General features: G+C 33.7%; 1 protein-coding gene across 1 annotated transcript in view; it reads right to left on the reverse strand.

Moving 5' to 3' along the window:
- Window positions 1-23,053, reverse strand: part of BMT2 (base methyltransferase of 25S rRNA 2 homolog) — a 67,819-nt gene that overhangs the window by 29,678 nt on the left and 15,088 nt on the right. Inside the window, exons 2-3 of the mRNA XM_001363690.4 lie at window positions 20,922-21,063; window positions 12,113-12,283 (exon numbers count right to left, since the gene is read on the reverse strand). Coding sequence (XP_001363727.1) covers window positions 12,113-12,283; window positions 20,922-21,063 — 313 coding nt within the window. The remainder of the gene's footprint in view (window positions 1-12,112; window positions 12,284-20,921; window positions 21,064-23,053) is intronic.

Here is a 23,053-nt window from a genome sequence, read left to right on the forward strand (position 1 = left end):
CAGTGCCAAAGAAGCACAAAGCTAAACTGCATCGTGCCAATAGAGCACAAGGTCAGAGACCAACCAATCCCGTGGAATTGGTGAAATTTTGAGCCAAGAAAAGAGGACTTGAACTTGTTTGAGGTTCCAACTGCTTTGACATATGTCAGAGAGGCAGGTCTTCCCTGAGCTGCACTGTACCAAGCACCTGGCTTTGGCTGCTATGCTGTCTCTAGTATTCCTTGTAAGAGAGGAAACCCAGACTCAAACTGCCAGAAGAACAAAATCAAGGGGTGGGGGTTGGGGGGAAGGGCAAAGACAGAAAATTCCAGGGAAGGAACTGAAGAGCTGAGAGAATCCAAGCAGTTAACTCACTTCTCTTTGGGGAGCCCTCCAGAGAGGTTGGTCTGAGAGAACCTTTGAGAGCTGATATCATTCTGTGAATTCAGACCCCCTGAATCCAGTGGAAGACAACATGAGTGGATAGGACTTTGTCATAAAGCTATCCAACCATGGCCCTGATACTATGATTTTTAACCAAGGAAAACATGTCAAATTATATAGACAATTATCTCTAATAAATACTGATGTAAAAGCAAGCAAAATATTAGCAAAAAAAGCTCGATTGTGTAGCAATACATTCTAAAAATTCACTATATTCAAACTGGATTTGAACTACAAATGCTAAGGCTCAAAGAAAATGGCCTTTTTTCAATATATGCAGGAAAATCTTGACAACATATACCACTCATGTGATGAGGTATCATCAAAGAAAGTATCTTTCTTTTATATGATAATATAATAATCAGAATCATCCAAAACTTTAAAAAGCTGTCATTATTTTGTAATGGAGAAACACTAGAAACTTTCCCAATATGGCTGAGAGTAAAGCAAAATGCCCATTATATACACTTCAATTTGATATAGGATAAGAATTAGGAGCTACTGCAAAAAACAAAAGGAAAAAAAAAACAAGAAAAAAATTGGAAGACTAAACAAAGGCAAAGAGGAAGAAAAAGTACCTCTTTTACTATTACTGCAGTTTATTTTCACAAAAGTATGATATAAAAAATCTTCAGTGAACAAAATTCAAGACGTAAGAAATAGCAAAAGATAGTCATTCTATTTAACATAGACAAAATTTACCACTAAATAGGAAAAATTGCAGAACTTTTAAAAAGGTGGCATATTAAGTCTAATGCTATATGGGATCAAGAGCAGGGTGCTGCAGTGGAACGCTGGCTCTGGAATCAGGAGACTTAAGACACTAGCTGTGTGACCCTGAGCAAGTCATGTAATTGTTTGCTTTAGTTTCCCAATAAATCTGTCAAATGAGCTGAAGAGAAAAATGGCAAACCACACCAGTATCATTGCCAAGAAAATCTTAAATGGGGTCATGAAGAGTTGGACTCAAACACACAACTAATCAACAACACAGGAATCAAATCAACAGAGGAATTTTTCTGGCTGTGGATTATTAAAAAAAAGGACACAAGATTAGTGGAAGAGAGTAGATAATACCTTAAAAATTATGAAGTCTATTACAAATCTGTAATCTTGTTCAATCCCTTTATTTCACAGATGAGGAAACAGGTTTAGTTTGTTTGTTGACAAGGCAATATATTCATTAATTCAATTTTCTTCCAAACATGGTCAAACAAACTATAAGCTGTTTCTATATTCTGATTTGGCTATGCTAGTTTTTAACATACTGTGGAACACATCATATACTGAACAGGAGAGATGGCTTAAAATGCATACACGACACAAGCTAAATGTTAAAGCTGAATGAAATTAGATTTATTTCACTTTATTTCCTAGGTTATATACTAAGCATTTTCAGATTTCATTTTAGTATGTCTCATATAAATACCATATCTTAGAAATTGCTGAATTCAGTGCACAGACCTCCTTTATTGTATTCACCTTGTAGACCCATGGTACTATAATTGTAATTAAGAATCTTGGGACTTTTATAGACTTCATTTCATCAAGCAGTAAAGGCCCAAAGTCTCAAATTTATAGAATAGAAAAAATATGGCAAGGGGACATTAAACAGTTTCTGCAGGGTCATTTTGTGAAGCAGTTGTGAAGTTGGGAACAAAATTTAGTCGTAGTTTCATACAGATCCTATGGAATAAAACAGGACACTAATTGGGGGAAGAGGGGGAGAAGGAGAGGATTTTTAAAGTGCTTATAATCTAGATGAAAACAAATTTATTTCAACTGTATGAAAACTTATCATGACCAAAGGAAGGATCTTTAGGAAGGGAACTATAAGATTAAAATTAATATCCAATAACTCCAAATATTATACTTTATAAGATTTATTAATAATCACTTGAAATAGAGGAAATAGAAAGACAAGAGTAAAGCCTAAGTAAAGGCAGCTTTCCCATCTGCCTTCACAGGAAAAGAGAGCAAAGAGGGGCAGGATTACAGAATCTCCAAAACAAAGGGCATAAGGTAAGAACCAAAGTAGGATTCTGGGAAATGGAGTCCTGGGGTACAAAATTCTAATTACACAGAACATAAGAGGGGAGATGGATACTCTAGGAAATGTAGATAATGTAAAAACAAAAAATATAACAATGATGTTTTTAAGAGATTGCACTAGGTAATGGGCTGAGGATAATGTTACATATGTAATCTATTAAGACATTTGCTGTGAATTTTATTTTCTGACATCTGTGAATTTTAAAATTATTCCACCCTCGGGGGCAGTAGCTGGGTAGCTCAGTGGATTGAGAACCAGGCCTAGAGACAGGAGGTCCTAGGTTCAAATCTGACCTAAGCCACTTCCCAGCTGTGTGACCCTGGGCAAGTCACTTGACCCCCATTGCCTAGCCCTTACCACTTTAAAAAAAAAATACTCCACCCTAATTAGACATACTTTAGGGGAAGATAAAGTTGTAAACTCCTGATTGAACAATGAAGGTACTTAACTCATACTTTATAGTGAAGCTAGAACTTAAGGTAAGTCTATTTTTAGATATAATACAAAAAGGTACCTATAAAGGTTAAAGGCTTTTGTTTTAAAACCCTTGCCTTCCATCTTGGAGTCAATACTGTGTATTGGCTCTAAGGCAGAAGAGTGGTATGGGCTAGGCAATGGGGGTCAAGTGACTTGCCTAGGGTCACACAGCTGGGAAGTGTCTGAGGCCAGAACCTAGGACCTCCCATCTCTAGACCTGGCTCTCAATCCACTGAGCTACCCAGGTTCCCCCATTTAATCACAAAAAGGTCAAGTAACTCACAAAAGGTAAACTTAACAAAGAAGTGTGAAGTACCTCAGAAGATATAATCTAACCAGAGTAGGTGAGAACTAAAGAGTGGATAGTCCTGGAGAAAAACTAATCAAAGAAGGTTGAGAACTAAACAACAGGCAGTCCTGGAGAAAAGCATCTACTGTGATTGGTAGATGTGAAAATTTAGGGGAGGTGACATTTGAGAAAATTTCTTTAAAAGGAGGCTAGAAAAGTCAGTTCAGGGAGTTCAGGTCAGTTCAGGACTGTTTAAACTTAGCCTGGAGGATCTCCCTCAGACAGCTTCCTTGAGACTGTCTCCTGATAAATGATAAGACTGACTCCATTTCCTTTGGGCTCAGGGAGGCCACTTTGGCCAAGACCTTTAACTACTGCCTGGCTCAGCCTGAGCAGGAGCAGTTTAAATTAACTCTTCCCCCCCCCCCCCACCTCTCTTTCCTTCTCTCTATATTAATTAAAAATCACCAAAATTTCTAGCTGACTTGGGTATTTTATAATTTGGGATTTTCCCTAGCAACCAATTAATTAGATTTTTCAAGTCACAACACTAAAATTATCCTTACATATCCCACAGTTGGAAGGTGGCAGTGATTTTTGTATTGCTGCTTTGTAGTCATATAAGAAAAGGCAGATTTCATCAACGTAGGTTAAACAGGCATAGATGTGTAAAGGAATTTTAAGTGGCTAAAAATGCCTGAATTTAAAAAAATTTAAATTTTAAAAATAATTTAAATTTAAATTTGAATTTAAAAAATACAATAGTCATACAATTGTCATATTCCTTATGACCCATATCTGAGTTTAACCAAAAATGTTGAGTTGGTACTTTCATATAGATTACAAGATAATTTTGGGCTGCCAATGAATGAATTAAAATATACACTATAACTAAACTTATAAACTTATTTTATAACTAAAATTAATCCAAAACAGATGAATAGAACTCTATAATTGACCACTCTGAGCACCTAATTTATATGCTATGTTCTATTATATGCTAGACACATAGTAGGCATTAAAGGAATATTTCCTATATCAAATATTCCATATTGATAAATCCTAAACACTTATTATAGTAATGTTAATAAGTAGTAGACTTAACTACTTTATAGGGAAAATAAATACACAAATGAAGTTGCAGTTTCTCATTTTTCTCCTCAATCTGCAATAAAAATTATTCAAGTAATTAAAAAGCACAGTACTTTAAGTACTGTGTACTTTAAGTAGAAGTACTAAAAAGCACAGCTGATCTACCTAAATTTAATGCTACCATTTAGAAAATTTTGTTGAATAGGATTGATCACTGTACTTATTTTAGCTAAGTTCAAGTACTACAAAAAAATTTTAGTTAAAAATAAGCTGAAATTCTAATAACCTTAATTTTAGGCCAGGTAAGCAAAATAGCAAGCAAAAGAATGTATATTCACAAAATTTTCAGAAAATACATTATGCTTTAGCCTAAAATATTTTCTTTTGATTGTGTTTAATTAAAAAGATTTTTCATGAACAAAATTAATGTAACTTTAAGGGTAGAGAGGAAAAAAAGCTCATTTCCATTAAGAATATGATAGTCAAGATATAAAGGCAACTAACAGAAATACATGAAAAAAGTAACTTCCCAATACCTGTTTAAAAGACAAAAACAATAATCCAAAGAACCAAATTATTAAAAACTGTAATAGATTTCCAGTCAAGAAGGCCAGGACCATATTTTGCATTCAAAAACCTAAAATTCCCAACAGAATAATAATCACAAAATCCAATAAACAGCTATATTTGATAACTTCTTCTACTCCAGAATTACATAAGGTCAAAGAGAAGGCCAAATGAGATAGGAAAGAGGACCATCTGTAAAGCCAGTACTATTGCAGGCTAACAAGTGCATTCAAAACCAGGACAGCTCAAATGCCAAGGGGGTCCAAGATCTCTATTATACTGGTCTAAAATTCTACAAAAAGGCCCTGAAGATCTAAAAGTATAAACCTAGGAAGATTTAAAAGAATGGTCTAGGAGTTGAGAATGTTTAAAAAAAAACCCAGGTGACTCAGGGCAAAACTAAGGATGGTTGACCACTGCACTCAAATATTCAACAAAGAGATAATCCTGCACCTGGCACAAAGTCCCAGGTCAGTTTATCCTACTGCTGAGTAAACCAAAGATGCTGACTAACCAATATAAAAATTGTTGTAGATAAGATTCTTCCTAAAGAGGAGGAAGTAACTTTATAACAGATGCAAAAAGAGACTCAAACAAAATGGATTTTTCAGAAGGACTAAAAGAATAACTAGAAGAAATAAAGCAAAAGATTTTTTAAAATCTCTGGAGAAAAGAATCAGAAACAATAGTTTAAGTCTTTTAGAATCAGAGAAATGAAATTCAAAACAACTTTGAGGTATCACCTCACATCTAGCAGTAATACCTAATGAAATTGCCCATAGCCTTCTGGAAGGGTGGGTGGAAGAGGGAGAGAGGGAAACAATGTGATTATTGTAACCAAGGAATAATGTTCCAAATTGACTAAATAAACTAATTCAAATGAAAAAAAAAAGAAGAAATAATAGCATAGAAGACAAAGTAGTAGACCATGCCCAACTAATGGAGTCTCTAAAAGGTAGGAAAAAAAAATCAAACACCCATGAGATAGCCAAAAAAAAAAAAGCAGAAGAAGAAGAAGGAAAGAAGGAGAGAAAGAAAGAGAATGAGAGAGAGAGAGAAAGAGAGAGAGAGAGAGAGAAAGAGAGAGAGAGAGAAAGAAAGAGAGAGAGAGAAAGAGAGAAAGAGAGAGAGAAAGAGAGAAAGAGAGAGAGAAAGAAAGAGAGAAAGAGAGAGAGAAAGAAAGAGAGAAAGAAAGAGAGAGAGAAAGAGAGAAAGAGAGAAAGAGAGAAAGAGAGAGAGAAAGAGAGAAAGAGAGAAAGAAAAGAAAAAGAAAGAAAAGAAAGAAAAGAAAGGTCAATGGCTAGGGGGAAAAAAAGAACAAAGTATAAACTATTATAAACAAAGTATAAACTACTGGTCAACAAGTGACCAGTAAAACAAGCCAAAAAAAGAATCATAGAACTCCCTAAAAACCATGAATAAAAATGTCAGAACACTGTATTTCAAGGAATTGTAAACAAAAGCTACCCAGATCAATCAGAACCAGAGAACAAAATATAGAATCTACAGATCAATTCCTTGAAAGGAAACTCAAAAGGAATGTCAAAAGTCCCAGGAATGTCAAAAGTCCAGACCTAGAGGTTCCATGTCAAAAGAAAATACATGTATCAAGAGAAAAACTGTTTAATAACTAAGGAACCACAATTAGGCTCACACTGAAACCTGGAAGCTTCTACAAGGGGAAAAATGGTTCACTTGAGGCACAGAGGACTTTTAAGTATTTCTAAAGAATAGAGTAGGTAGGGCTGAGTAGTTTTTAAAAAGAGGCTGTATGATGATATAATGGTAACATTCTTGTAGAGGGGAGAAAAAGTCCTTTCAGAACTTTTATATCTTCAAAGGGTATTTGAAGGATTTAAATTTTTAAAAAGGCAGAGATTCTGGGGGGTTGAATGGTTATTTTCTGAGGTTGTGAATTACACAAAGAGAAGGAAAGGTAAAAGGAACATGCTGTGTAGAAAAGAATTCTTTCTCATAATACAGAGTATGCAAACATAAGGGAAAAGATAAGAAGTGAACTTCAGAAGAACTATACTCATCAAAAAAATGGACTAATTACCTAAGGACTAAATATATATACATTAACTCATCCACCTGAGTAAGGGAAATAAGCAGAGATTGGGGATAAGGCAAGGAAGTCAGAGAGAAGAGAAAAAGGATAGATAATACCATCCTGAAAGAAGGCTTAAAGAGGGGAAAAAAAAGAACTAGAATCCAAAACTGAAACTCTGATTGTATAAATGTAAAGGAATATTATTGCACCATAAGAAATGATGAAAGACAAGATTTCAAAGAACCCTACAGAATGAACCAACATAAAAATGAATTGAGCAGAACCAAAAGAAAAACTTAAAAAAAGACAAAATTATAAAGAAAAACAGCTTTGAAAAACTTAAGAACTCTGATCAAAGAAATGACCAACTATGGCTTCAAAGAACCAATGATGAAGTATATATGTCCCCTGCCTCTTAACTGAAAGGTAATGGACCCAAAGTGAAAGATACATAATTTTTGACATGAGATAATGTGGGAATCTGCTTGACTATTAGCTATGAAGGGCTAACCTTTTGGGCTTTGTAAGGGGTAGAGAAATTCTTATTAACTGAAAAAGATGAAATTTATTAAAAAAAAAAGACATACATTTTTGGACACAGCTATTGGTGGATTAATTTTGCTTGAATATGCTTGTTTGTTATACAGAAGTTTTTTAAAAATTGGTTTTCCTGGTCTTTTAGTTAGGAAGGTAGAGGTAGGAGAAGTCATAATAATAGGAACGGGGTTGGTGAAGGCCTTTAAGACTTTTTTTAAAAAGCACAGGAAAAAAAAATTGAGAAAAACAGGAGAATTTTATAAATAACATAGAATGTATATACTTTTTAAAAAGCAAGTAGTATAAAATGGAAAATACAAAGGTTCATATATATTCTTCCTTTTGTGTTCTGCTGCATATATGAAAGTTTGTTTTGTTTACATCCAGAATTTTAAAATATAAGTTTGCTTAAAAGAATGAAGAATGACCTAAATAGCTAATAAAAACTAATATACTGCCAAAGTTTATCTTCAGAATTAATACTATCAAGAGTTTGAAAAAAAAAATAATAATTTATTGGAGGAAAACATGAAACAAAAAAAGTTGGAATAAAAGGAGAATAGCATTTTGGGCCTCGAATTATTAAAGCTATGATTATCCAAAATATTTGATACTTCTTAAAAGAAAATAGATAAACAGAACAGATTAGATAAGAGAATTAGTAATAATGGAACTTAATAACTAATTATTTAGTAAACCAGAAAATATAAATTACCTAGGAAAGAGCTTCCTAATTGATAATTGCTGGGATAACTGTTAAGTGTGAAGGAAGAATTTAGCTACTTATGAGTTAGACTTATCTCACAAAAGAAACTATCCTGATGAAAAAGAAAAATAGGAATGATACCAAAAAACAAACATGGATACATAGTAATCTGATCTATTAATATTGTTCTAAAAGACACAGAGGTTGGAAACAAAAGAAACAAGAAAAAAAAAAACATGGAACTGCTCTAGATAAAAAATATTCCTGGGGCAAAAAAAAAAAAGAGTTAAAAGATAGGGAAAACTCAGGACAAAAGAGTTTAAGAAAAAAAAGAAAAAAAGAGTTTAAGAAAAAGAAGAGGCCAAAATAATGGATATGCTATAAGATGAGGGTAGATAAGATGATGATAAAACAAAACAGAAAAGTAGAAGTATTCAAGTCTTACTTTACTTTTCTTGGCAAAAGAGAATGATCCTTGAAAGAGAAAAGAAATAAACTAGTTGATAATGAACTCTAAGACAGATGTTCAGTGTTTTACAACTAAAAGAGGCCTTAAGAACCCTATCTAGTCCAACTTGCTCATTTTAGGGATTATCGAACTAAGGTCCTGACAATTATTTGCCTCTGACCACACAGGGAGGAAAAGTATATCTAGATTCAAATCCAGATCCTTGGACTCTAAATCTAAAGTTCTTTTCTATATCCAGAGACAGCAAAACACGCAGGGGTATAACAAAACAGCACCTAGCTCTTGATGAATTTAAGTCACCAGGCCCACATGAATTTATAATTCAGGGTGCACATAAGAACTGGTGATGTGACTGCCTGAATTTCCCTTGACAAACCACAGTATTTGCACTGGGTTCAGAACATTTTAGGAAATTGGTCAACAAGCACTTATTAAGTGACAACTATGCACCAGGCACTAGAAGTACAAATACTAACCAGCAACACAGATGGAGTGGCATGTTTGAGGAAACACAAGTAGCTTAATCATGGATTGTTTGAAGGGATGTATACCCATGAATAGTGGCTGTGACCTGCAAAAAAGATTCAACATGGAGACTGAAAAGTAGTCAGATAAACAGGAGAATGATGAAAAATAAATATTAAAAAAAATTAGGAATGCACATCATGGAGGAGATGGTGATCAACAGTGGCTTAGGCTGCACTGAGATCAAGAAGAAAAAGAACTGTTAAGACAAAGAGCTGCTAACAAGGAGTAATGAAGGTCAATCATGAGATAATACCACATTAGAATTAGATGAAAGTGTTGAGTCATCAAACCCTCACTGGCTGACAAAGTCACAGTTTGGGAAATAATGAGGCTCTCACTGTTCCCCCTCTGTGACTTCTCTCTCTTTAACTTCTCTCACTAATGGATGATTATTATTCTCTTTCCAACACAAAGAAATAATGTAAGAGCAAAGACTTATAGAATAAATATATATCCTATCTTAATCCCCCCAGATTATTACACAGAATTAAAACCTAAAGATCATTACCCCCCCCCCCCTTCCTTTCCTTCTTCACAGAGTTACATTCACTCCTATTACAAGCAAGGAAAGCCACCTTCAAGCCCAGGTTGACAGGACACACTTCACTGGTTTGTTATGTTACAAATGCCAAAGCAACATCTACAAGTACCCGAGTGAAACACAAGAAAAATGTGACTTGGAAATTGAGGAAAACCCCAAATCTGGTCTGTCATTAAATTGCCCTCTGACCATGTGCCTAGCTATAAAATGTTTTGTTACCCATCTCCTAAGTAATTGTGATTGATTGTGAAAGCTTACCAAAAGTAACAATGGTTCTCCTAAATTAAGGAGAACTAACCTCTAGATCACCCTGTTTATGTCATTCATCTATAGCAATGTTTCACTGACTGTCTCCTTAGGCTACACATCTGTTGTTAAGTTCTGTGGAAATATACAAAATACCATAGGAAAATTAGAGAATCATACATTTAGAGTTATAAGTACTTAAGACAATCTAGTCTCAAAATACTCATTTCATAGATAAGGAGACACTGAAGCCCCAGAGGGGAAGATGCCTTATAGAAAGTTATACTGATATTAAGTGTCAAGAGGCAGGATTTAAAAATCAGGTCCATGTTACTAAATCTAGCACTCCATTCATTATGTCATTCTGCCTTTTTAAATAAATTAGATATTAATTAAATTATTCTAATTAAATTCTAAGAGTTCAGAAGTTAGAGGTAATTGTGAATTAGGATATTAAAGAGAGATAGGTCTTGAAGGATGACTATGACTCCTTTAAGAGAAGTGGGGAGGAGTGAGAACATCTAGATTAGAGAAATGACATGAACAAAAGCAAGGAGGTAAAAATACTATAGGCATATGTGGTGAATATATGACTACATTAACCAGTTAGAACAAAGATTATGTGGAGGGGAATAGCAGAAACAAAGGCTTAAGTGGCAGAACAGGGATTGATTATGAATCTAAGTGCAGATCTGATTCTATAATTAGTAGTAAGCTATTGAAGCTTTTTAGGAAGGAACTAAAATGGCCAAAACACTGTTTTTGGAAGTGATTTATAAGACTTATCTGGCAATTGTGGTAGAATGAAGGGTGAAAGTGGAAAAGAAACTAACACTAATAAAACTTTTCTTCTACATTATTTGAGATTATAAAGGCATGCTAGGGTGTTGACTATAAGAGACAGGAAGATAACAGCATTTGGAAAATAGATGTATCTTTTATGTAGATTAGGATTTTGAGATATAATTTTATCTTTAAGTTTGACTTGGTTATGTTGAATTTTTAAAATTGTAGCTATTACATAAAATACATTTTTAAAATCCAGTCACTAAAAATCTAGGTATTTTAAGAATCACTGATGACCAAAAAAGATAAGATAGGAAAATGCGAATGAGCTGCCTGATTTTTAGCCTCATTTATTTAATCCTCTTAACATGATTTCGTTAACTGACATCTAGAAACAGTAAACTAAATTTAATCATAATCAGCCTTACTTATATTCTTTCTTAGCATTCAGGTTGTATAATCTGGAACATCATACTTCATTTATAATTTTAAAGCTAAAAATACTTCTCATTTTTTACAAAGTGAATTTTTGTATGATCCAGAATGGATAGAAAACATTTGTGGTAAATGTTACTCATTTTAGTGTATATGAGAAGTGCCACTATGCATGAAATGTGGATATACAAAGATTTTGAATGCGATACTAATACACATTCCACATGAAACTTATACTGATGAATTTCATTAGATATGGGCAAAATGAATGCTCCTAATATCTTCATGCAGTTAGGGCATTATTTCCTATTTCTCAGACTGCTACAGTTTTTCTTAAAATGGAGACAAGCAAATGCTGAAGACATTAACAATTATATGAAACTATCCCTGAAGTGTAGTCAAAAAGATTAAGAAAGTCAAGGGTCCCCTGGAGGGAAGTGAGCTGTCCTGGAGTTAGATGACTTGAGTTTAAATCTAGGTTTAAGTCATTATTATCCATGTGTCTCTGAGTAAGTTCCTTAAGTTTTTTGGGCCTTGTTTTTCTCAACTAAAAATGAGAGCTGGATTAGATGACCCTTACAATTCCTTTGGGTTCTAAATCTATAATTCTATGAATACAAAACATTAAAACCTTGTTATTAAGCCTTTGGGTTAATATGAAATACCAATACATGAGAATTTATTAGACCAGTATAAGTAAAAATATTTATTATATTCAAATTCAAGTGGGTTGGTAAGATTTGGCTAATTTTAATTTTACATTGTGAAAGTGAAATTTTAAAGTGTTCAACAAAGCACTGAGTATACAACTTCATAATTATTAGCAATCAAAATTTGATTGGCTTATATTTCTGTTTATACTATCATATAATAATACAATTTAATAAAAGCAAAAAATGAGAAAACTTACTCAGTTATATATTCTGGGTTTGTAAAGCTGAAGTTAGTTAAATGATCTTCAAACTTGGATGAATCATTAACACTTAAGGCTGGTGCAGTTTTAGCAGCAAGCACAGCTCTTTTCTCATCCTTTTCAAGGGCTTTCCTCTTTCCACCATTTTGAAAATATTCTCTGCAAACACTAAAGACAAAATAAAGTTATACAGAGTAGTACATATATACAAGAAAAATATAATTATGGTAAAAGTATAAAATTAATGAACTTAAAATTAAAGAAGGATATAGTTGGCTATTATAATTAAACTAAAAGTTTAATGAACATATTCTAAGAAAGTTCAAATTGGCTTTAGAATATTCAAAAAAAGGGGACAGCTGGGTAGCTCAGTGCATTGAGAACCAGGCCTAGAGATGGGAGGTCCTAGGTTAAAATCTGACCTCAGCCACTTCCTAGCTGTGTGACCCTGGGCAAGTCACTTGACCCCCATTGCCTAGCCCTTACCATTCTTCTGCCTTGGAGCCAATACACAGTATTGACTCCAAGATGGAAGGTAAGGGTTAAAAAAAAAAAAGAATATTCAAAAAAGAATAAAGGATGTCAACATAAAAGTGATAAAAAAAAAAGGCCTTTATTATTTGGTACCCAAAAGGTTGGTTTTTTAAAATACCAGTTTTTTATGAGGGTATTTATCCATTTTCCATTCCTTGTGGTGAGATATGGATTACATCATTCATTATTATCTACAAAATCATAATAGTTTACTATCCTATTATTTGTCAAAGCAAATTTAAGAAATATGAATTTCAATGAAAATATATCCAAAGAGTACCTTTGGCATACCAAAAAGGGAACTATAATCAAAATGTAATACCAATCTACCAATTATAACCAAATATGATTTAGTTAATTTAACTGGATACTACGATGTAAGGCAGCATAAAATATTTTTGGAAAAGACACAGAAAAACAGTTGAATTTAGTGGTTTCTATAATATATATATTTCAATACAGCCATCAATTTGATTTAGCTTGAAAATTGAAAAAATGCCCAGTGAGTGATTTCACAAAATATATTAATGACTCAGACCATGAGTAACTACAAAAAAAATGTTTTGATAAGTAGTCCTTGGAGGATGGTTCCAAAATAAAAGGTAATGAACAACATTATAGGGCATAAATCAGAATTTAGTTACTGTTTTGGCCAAAGGTTTTTATAAAACTCAACATGACTTCATTAACACATCATATTACAGATATGTAAGTACCGAATAAAATATTAAAATGATAATCCTCTTATTAATAATAAGAACAGAAATATGTAAGCAAAATATAATTCACAGTATAAACTGTAAATATCAGACCCTCTGGTATAAAGTAAATGGGAGCAGGGGAATACATCATGGCTCAAAAGTATCACATGTAGTAGTAATAAGGGGATTCTAAATTGTTATCTTTGCTGTTTAAGAATAAAAGAAAGCGGTAAAGTACAAATGGGTCAATGTACTTGACATTAGGGATCCAGATGAGTTAATATGAAATTCATCTAAAATTATGCAACATATTAAGAGGATAGTTTGTGAGAATATACAAAGTTCAAAAGTAGAGATCACTAAAAGAAGCATGATTGGTCAAGATAGATCAACCATATTTCCTCTTTTTATATAATAACTAAATCTAACAAACCAAGAGAATGCTATAATTAGATGTTGAAGATTAAGATTTCAGTAAAACATATGACAGTATCTCATGCTATTCTGGGACATAAAAATAGAACACAAGCCAGATTAGTGGCTTCCAGAGTAGAGGCCAAAGGTCCTACCTGTTAAAAGGGGGTGGGGGGGTGTGTGGGGGGGAGAGACCCTGTTTAATTATATTGTTGGGTGATTTGAATTTTTGCATAACCAGATCTGACAGGGTAACTCCCTCTGAGACAGAGAGCAAAAATGGCCAGTACAATCTATGAGAAGGGTAACATATCAACTGTGCCAGAAAGAGATAACACCCTGGAAAATAAGGATGATGGTTTGCTAGGAATTTTGCTTTACACCTAGCTTTCCAAGATGTCCCTCCTCTGGGGACAGAAAGCTGACTTGGAGAGATCAGAATGGGTGACTGGGAGGTTTTTGCTTAACACAGTCTAATAAGACTTTCCCAGGGAAAAAAACCCCCAACCTAACAATCTTCATTCTTTCCCTATTTATAATACATCTGGACTGCTTTTCCTTACTTTTTTTTATGGCTGTTTATTTAAAAGGAGGATGATAAAGATGAGGTCAGGAAAAAAGGTTATTAGGTTTCCCTAACTAATAACCCAGATCAATGGCAAGTCTTTTTAGCCCTTGACTCAGGCTGAAGCTATCCTGGAAACCCTCTGTCTGATGTTCTTTCTTATACTGACTATCCTAAGCTAATTCAAGAAGAAGCAAGTCTCTAGGTATAGCTGACAAAGATGAGAGGTCAGGCTTCAGTACCTATCTGCCTGCCCTCAGGCTAACCCTTAGGGCAAACTGCACAGTTTGATCAGGTCCACACAGGTCTTGCTCTCTCAGTGAAACAGGATCAGTGGCAGGGTCTCAATAGATCTTCCGATAAGACAGAAACCACACAGGAATGAATTATTTCCAGTCTTGGGAGTAAGGTCTCAGAGCTGGCTCCCTCATCAGAGTCCAGAGCTGACTTTTAGAGTCTGTTACTCTCCCAGAATTCCCCTGCTTCCAACATTCCAACCTGCTCCCTGCCTGTCTTTTCTGTTTCACCACATTCTATTGCATGTCTGCAAAATACCTTCCTTCATATCCCCAAGAGATTGGATATATCCCCACCCACTTTAGCCAATCATGGAGCTTGACTCCTATATAGCCAAACCTACTTTTTATTCCTTAATGTTCACATCAAATTCTACCAGCCTATCAATAAATCCTTACCTACCTCCTCTGTGCAAAGCACCTACCTTACCCTTTCTATAGTGGACTGAGTTTTGTGGCAACTGTCATTGTATTTTAATTCTGCCAGAATGAGGCAAATAGGCTCAGTAATATCATAATCACATTATTGTCTCCCTTATACTCACCTCAAAACCACTCATCTTCCAAACCTCCCTGTTACTGTAAATGTTATCACAATATTACTAGTCACCCAGGTTCTCATAATTTCATTGTCAACCCTGATGATACAATTTCCCTCGCCTCACACCCATATTATCTTATCACCAAATCTTGTGACTCTGTATCCACATCTCTCATATCTGTTCCTTTTTTTCTCCTCAAAGCCATCATCATAGTTCAGAATTTTATCATCTCCCACCTATACTATTATAATTGGTCTCTCTACATCAACTTTCTCCCCTCTCTAAACCGTCCTCTGCTTTCAATTTCCTAAAGACCAGGTCATTCCCCATGCAAAAATCTTTATATTCTCTAAAATTTCATCTTTTAATATCTATGTTTGTATTACAATGCACTTCAAGTTCAGGGGCAGGTAGGTGGCCAGGTAGAGAAAGAGCAAGGCCTGGAGACAGGTTTGGGGTTCAAAATTTGACCTCAAGACACTTCCTAATTGTGTGACCCTGGGCAACTCATTTAGTCCCCAACTGCCTCACCCTTATCACTCTTTTGCCTCAGAACTAATAGTTAAGTTATTGATCCTAAGACAAAAAGTAAGAGTTAAAAAAAAAGTTGTAAATAAAGTATTTATTAAGTGCTTACTCTCTGTGTCTGGCTTGATGTTAATCATTTAGAATACATATAGGCCCAGAGATTAATGAAGACATCACTGGCCTAGGCATTTTTCTTAAAACAGAGAAAACAAGGAGGAACAAATCAGTCAGAATAAGGGGACACAGTGGCAGAGTGAACTTTGAGAGTGAGAATATGCAGGGGCAGAATGAGAAGGCTGAAATGGTGTTATTGGAAAAGGTCAAGAGAATCAGTAGTAGAACCAAGAATGAAGACATTAATTTATATACATAATTATTAATAAAATAATACATGTATATAATTTTAAATAAGTAATTACACCTATATTGATATGTATCAAAAATATTTTTATTGATAAGAGGCAGTTGGGTATTGCAGTAGACAGCACTAGACCTGGAGACAGGAACATCTACGCTCAAATCTGACCTCAGACACTTTACTGGCTATGTGATCCTGGGCAAGTCAGTTAACATTAATGTATGCTACACTTTCCTTATATGTAAAATGGAACCAATAATAGCACTTAACTTCAAGGGTTATGAGAATCAAAAGAGATAATAATTATAAAGTGTTTAGCAAAGTACCTGGGATATATTTTAAATATTATATATTGTTTTTTAAAAAGGAGTACCCAAAAAGTTTGAAGACCACTGAGCTAGATGAAAGCAAAGCTCTCAAATAAATTTGGAAGTGATTGAAACACAGCATGTACAAAAATCATTAATAGGCCTACTATTTCAATTTGGAAGGTCTTTGGTAGACTGCCCCAAGGGCACTCCTTGTTCTTTTCAACATTTTAATTAATAGCTTAAATGAAGTCATATAGTATCATGCAAAATTTGCAGATGACATGAGGTAGGGAGGAATAATTAACTAACTAGATGATAAGAGTTGCCATCTAGAAAGATCTTAATGGAACATAAAAATGGCCTAAATCAAATGATATTAAATTAAATAGGTATAAATGTTAATTTCTATACTTGGAATTTCAAAAATAAAAATCTTAAAAACTGTTTTTATCCAAAGGGCTCACAGATCAGTCCAAAATCAATTTACTTTGGGGCAAAAATTACCCCCCAAATACTATAAGTTAGCACTGAAACTTCCTTGCTTGAATCATTCCTAGCTAGAGAAGTGAAAGTATAGGAGATTAACTCACCTTCCCCATTTCTACAGCTGACAAAAGCTTCAAGTAAAGTACACAAAGGAACAGCTTCCAAACAATCAGAGGTATAAAGGGATGCCTCACAACTCTCAGATTCTGTGAATTAAGAATCCAAATCTAAACTATGCCAATTTCTTTCATAATGGGTGCTATCAACATAACTTTTCTTGGTATCTTTAGCATAAGGAACGTTTGTTCTACTCAATTTGAGTTTGACTTACACTTCTGAGTTTAAACAATATAATTTTTAAGATTTTAAAGGAGAGAGAGAGATTGACTTCAGTAACAATGACAGTACCAAAAAAGAGTTCAACAGGGATTTGATGTTCCTTTCCAAAATTGTTTTTGGAACCTAGATTCATCTACATGCCAATATGTAAAAGAGACACCAAAGGACTTAGAAAGCTAGGTAACTAACAAGGAGAGAGCCAAACTATCTGTTTGTCAAATATACAACAAAGCATAGTATTAAGCAACATAATAGTCAAAAAAGCCAATCCAGGGGGCAGCTAAATGGTTCAGTGGATTGAGAGCCAGGCCTAGAGACAGGAGGTGCTACGTTCAAATCTGACTTCAGACATTTCCTAGCTGTGTGACCCTGGGCAAGTAAGTCACTTAACCCCCATTGCCTAGCTTTTACTTCTCTTCTGCCTTAGAACCAATACGCAGTATTGATTCTAAGATGGAAGATATGGGGTTAAAAAAAAAAAGGAAAAAATAAAGCTAATCCAGTCTGGTAGAAGTCTCTAAAAGAATATCTTTTGAATTGGCAAACATTAATAAAGAACAAATCGCTTTAATTACAACTCACAGTTACTAAGTCCTCCATTGAACTGATAGTTTTACATCCATAACTTACACAAAGTATGTTAAATAAATCTCTCATTAATAAAATGGAATTTTATTCTAAATTTTAGGCCTGCCAATAAAAAGATTTGCTACCAAGACTCTTATTTTCTAACTTCTAATAAAATCTAATCTCTTTAAGCATAATTATAAAAAGTAAACTGCAAATGACCACCATTGTATGTATGATGATAATTCTATAAAACAATTTGTTGATACTAAGTCTTTTTAGGAAATCTTTTTATAATATTCACAAGCCAAATTTCAAAAGAATGGGCAGGAGATTGTAGTTTGTAGACAAATATTTAACTCTAAACGGCCGTTCCAAAATGATCTCTTTTTTGCAAGGTAAATCTATATGTTGCATCTCACAAAAATATAGCTGCCTTATTATAACAAGATAATCACTAAATTAGTTAATTATTAGCATACTGGAAACATAATTGTAACTACTGAGACCATAAAAACAAAACAAAACAAAAAGCCCAGAGGCACATTTAAGTCCCATCTCTGCCAACTATTGACTGGGTAACCCTGGGCAAGTCACTTAACACTCAAGGACCCAAATACCTCTAGTTGAGAACAGTTAATGTGCACAGATATGAGTTTCAAATACTTATGAAATCAAAAGTTTGGTATACTTAAAAAGGACATTCTTGTTATAGCTTTGTCTTAAAAAACAGGGAATACAGGCATATAAGGAAGACAGGGAATATGCCTTACTAATCTTTTGTATTTTCCTTAAATCCTAGTACAATGTCATAAATATGGTAATATTGAACATTTTTAAATGAGTGTCATCTTCTGGAATTACTTATGTTCTTTATTTTAGGGGGTGGGGGAAATGGATTAGAGGTTAAGAAGTTGGATTTCCCTATTTTGCCAAAATTGAGAAGTCTATTAGGTACTTCACAGTCCTGATTCCCAGTACGGATTGGCACAGAAACTTTAACCGACTGTTTTTCTGACCTAGAACCGACCATTTCCTCCTCTTTAGGAAGCTGGTGGCTTCTCTGCCTCATTGCAAATCAAATTTCCCAAACTCAAGCCATATATCAACCTCAGTTTCAGCAGTAGCCAGAATTATAGATGTTCTCCCATCATCTTTTAAAGAGACATTTATTTTCTGCTGTACATTGAAGACTTGCTCTAAAATAGGGTTAACACATGAGACTATGTAATATATTGAATTACAAATGTAAACATTTTGACAACCGTGTAGTATGTATGAAGTTAATACAGAAAATTGTGTAATAAAATAAAACTATAATCTAATAAATACTGAAACTAGTAAATTAAAACTGAAATAATCTCTATATTACTTCTAATCAGAAAACCATCCCTTACCAGTGCAATATCAAGACAATAAGTAGAAAGGAGCTATTGCTATGGTCTAATTAAATTTCATTTTGATCTTCTAGCTTCAGAATATTGTTAGACCCAAAAAAAAAAATTTACAGAAATTAGTGATAACAAAAGTGAACATTATTTTCCTTTCCTAAGTAGATACCAGGGTAGGGAAGTGGGTGGCATGTCAGGCTTGAAATCAAGAGGACATCTTCCTGTGTTCAAATCTAGACTGAGACATTCACTAGCTGTGTGACCTTGGGCATATCATTTAACTCTGTCTGTCTTAGTTTCTCATCTGTAAAATGAGCTAGAAAAGGAAATGGCAAACCACTGTAGCAACTTTGTCAAGAGAACCCCAAACGGGGTCACAAAGAGTTGGACACAACAGAAACAAATGAACAACAAAAAAAAGTAGACACCAAGAATTGTCTTTTGCAAGTTTTTAATTTAAAGTAATGGGTTTCTGTAACTTTCCTCTGAAATTGTTCTACCAGTCTATTAATATATTTATTATACAATCTAACGCTTTTTTTCAGCAAGCTGACCAAAAAATCCAGAGGAAAAATTCCTTCCTGCATAAAGCATTTACATATAATTTCTGACAAACTACACTGCTTCAAAAAAGAAGACTTAAGTATGAGGTATGTACAAGTTTAAGTTCAAACAAATATTCATATGAATACTATACATGATCTAAAAATCAAAAATTATCTTCTTAAATCCTGATAGTTCTGGTTGCTCACCAGACACACTACCATCTTCTTGTTATATGACTCAGCATATCAAGTGCATTTCCTTTTATGATGATTTTTGTTTTAAAACAAATTCATATTTTTAAAAACAATAACTAGGGCTGTATTCTCTCCAAAATAAATACAGCTACATTTTCTTCTCTTAGACTGCATAAAGGATTTGTGCAAACTATCAAGATTTGCTAAAAATAGTCAACCAAAGCACAAAAAGATAATCAAAAGACTATACTTGAATAGTAGCTAATTATTATAATGTTATCAAATAAATTACACTTTGGTTTCTAAATTCTTTTTCAAGTTACCCAACATACACAATTGTACATAGATTTTAAACTCTCAAGTTTAGATATCAAAGTTTAAATTGCAATGCAACTGAGGTTTAAAAAAAACAAACAAATCTAGAACAGAGTATGGTAAACAAAAGGAATGTCTCATAATATATGAACAAAACTTCCTAAAAGAAAAGCACCTCCAGAAGTCTAATCTAAAGTAACTATGAGAATGACGTGGCAAAAAGAACACCAGATCAAAAAATAAACTTCATGACCCAGTTTACCCACTTAACTGTGCAACCACAGGCAATTCATATCAATGCAAATGAAATATTAAGAGTATATTATCGGCAAAGGTCCAATGTGAGTCCCTGGAGCAAAAAGAAAATCATAACCCCTAATCTCAAGGCTACCCAACCTCTTCCAAATCATTTAACCTTTCTGAATCTCAAGCATCTTTATCCTCTTGGGTGCCTCAAGAAAGATCATCCCTAAAGTTTTGTTTTAGCTGAAAGTCTATAAAGTCTATGAAGCAAGACCAGAGTTCTTTTCCAGTACAATGAATTCTACATAATAAATTACAATTGAATGAAACTATAATTTTGAGTTGCAAAACCTAAGAGAAAATAAAAAGGGGAAATAACATAAGTTCTTAGTACTAAATCTAACAAAATATTTAAAATCTAAAAGATATAACAATGCAGGAGAAAATAAACTTTCTTAAAAGTTTAAACAAATTACCTGCAACACCATTCAATCCGACCTTCCCCTTCACAAGTTTTTGCCCAATGATTATCTGCAAGATTTTTCATTGCAACAGCATATTCGCAGAGGGTTTCTTCATCCTCACAGTGTTCTCGCCAGATCTTATCAAAATCTCCAACTACAAAGAAAAGAATTGAAATACAGGTTACATTTGCAAGACTTATATTTAAAGTAATACTCTAAGCATTTTAAAGTAATTTTAATACAAAATATAGTTTAGGAATACATATTTTAAAAGCTACTTAGGAAATTAAGAATTTTAATTAAAATTATAAATTAAAGACTTTTACTATTTTGATTTTACATTACAAACATTTATAGATTACCCCTACTCCTTGAAATCTAATCAACAAAGTAAACCATTTACTAAAACAATATAGTGACTTAATCTGAAAGGGTACACAACATTCCTCCCACTACTTGATTAAAAAACAAACTTAAAAAAAGAAATTTATTTTCTTTCCCACCTTCCACCCCATTAAAAAATGCAAAAGTTAAATAAATTCTTCATTAACAAATATGCACAGTCAAAATTCCCTCTTTGGCTATATGCAAATAAATATGCCTCTTTCTGCACCCTATATCTATCACCTCAATGTCAGAAGGTGGATAGTATATTTCATCATTGTTCCTCTGGATTCATGGATGATTCCTGAATTCTTAGAACTTAGGAAGTTGTTTTTTCCTTACAATGCTGATATATAAATGGTTCTCGAGTCTGCTCATTTCATCCATATCAGTTTACATATCAGTTATGTCCTAATTGTTCTTCATTTCTCACCAGGATGCACTCTGAATTCCTTACCATGCCCAAAAAACCTCTTCACTATTCTTTGAAGTTCTAGTCCTGGAACTCACACCTTGGAAGTACCCTCTAATCCTGTAGCCTCTCCCTTTGATTGAATAGTTCTATTTAAGGAAGATGCCCCAAGTCAGCGATGTTTTTATTTCTCACCAGCCTGAATACCTTAGCTGCCTTTATCATTCCCATATCCCCATATCCTTTAACTTCCTCTAATTGTTGTCCTCCCCCATTAGAACATACATTTCTTGAAGACAGGTACAGTCTTTGTGTTTGTATTCCCAGTGCTTAGCAAATAGTAAGTACCTAATAAAATGGTTGTTGAATGAAATGTTGAAAGGTTTTGTCTTTACAATATTATCACTTTATAAATCATTCTTTGGGTTCTATTCACCTCACTCTGCATCAGTTCTTTTAAATCTTTCTAGATTTCTCTGAAATCATCATCATTTCTTACAGAACATTAATATTCTATTGCATTTATATACCATAATTTATTTAGTCATTCCCTAAAGTATGGGCATCCCTGCAGATTCTAATTCTTTATATCTAGAAAAAAAGAGCTGTAATCAATATTTTTTATACCTCTGTGAGAGCTTTATTTAGGACTAGTACCTACCTTAATCTACCTTATTTTTTATGCCCCACCTATCCTTTCTGTTCTGTGTACAATTGGGCTCTGGGGGTGTTTGGGATAGAATTAAAAGTATCACATGCTTTTAAATTTAATCTGCATTATTAACACTTTTTTCATCACTTTCTTACTCTAGATAATTAGCAAACAATAAATATAGCCCTGATTTGTAGTGAGGCATAAATGTTCACACTGAATATTTAACAAGAGTCATTAGGAGTTGGTTATAGAACATATCCCTGAGTGAAATGCATTCCTCCTTTCACTAGTTTAGATCAAACTCTCTAGTTCAAAGTCTCTTACTTCCTCTACCGTTTCCTTCTTGTTTGTTTAAACTTTTACTTGTGTATTACCATTTTTCTTTCCCTTTGCCCTATAACTGTTCTCATCCCATCCCAATCCATTATCAAACCATTCCAGAATCCCTCCTGGATAATTAGGCTCTCTCTATGACCCCTTATGATGAATAGTTATGAGGGGATACAAATAATTTCCCCAACATATATGATATCCCCAAATTAGAAATGCAAACAATTTATCCTTTTTCATTCTCTTATGATTGTTCACTCATGCTTCATTATCTTTCTCTTGATTCCTGTCTTTGTGCTTCAAAGTTTCTGTGCAGCTATAGTCTTTTCATCTAGAATGCTTTTAAGTCCCTATTTCATCAAA

This window comes from Monodelphis domestica, chromosome 5 (assembly GCF_027887165.1).
Source record: "Monodelphis domestica isolate mMonDom1 chromosome 5, mMonDom1.pri, whole genome shotgun sequence".
In the NCBI taxonomy this organism is placed as follows: Eukaryota; Metazoa; Chordata; class Mammalia; order Didelphimorphia; family Didelphidae; genus Monodelphis; species Monodelphis domestica.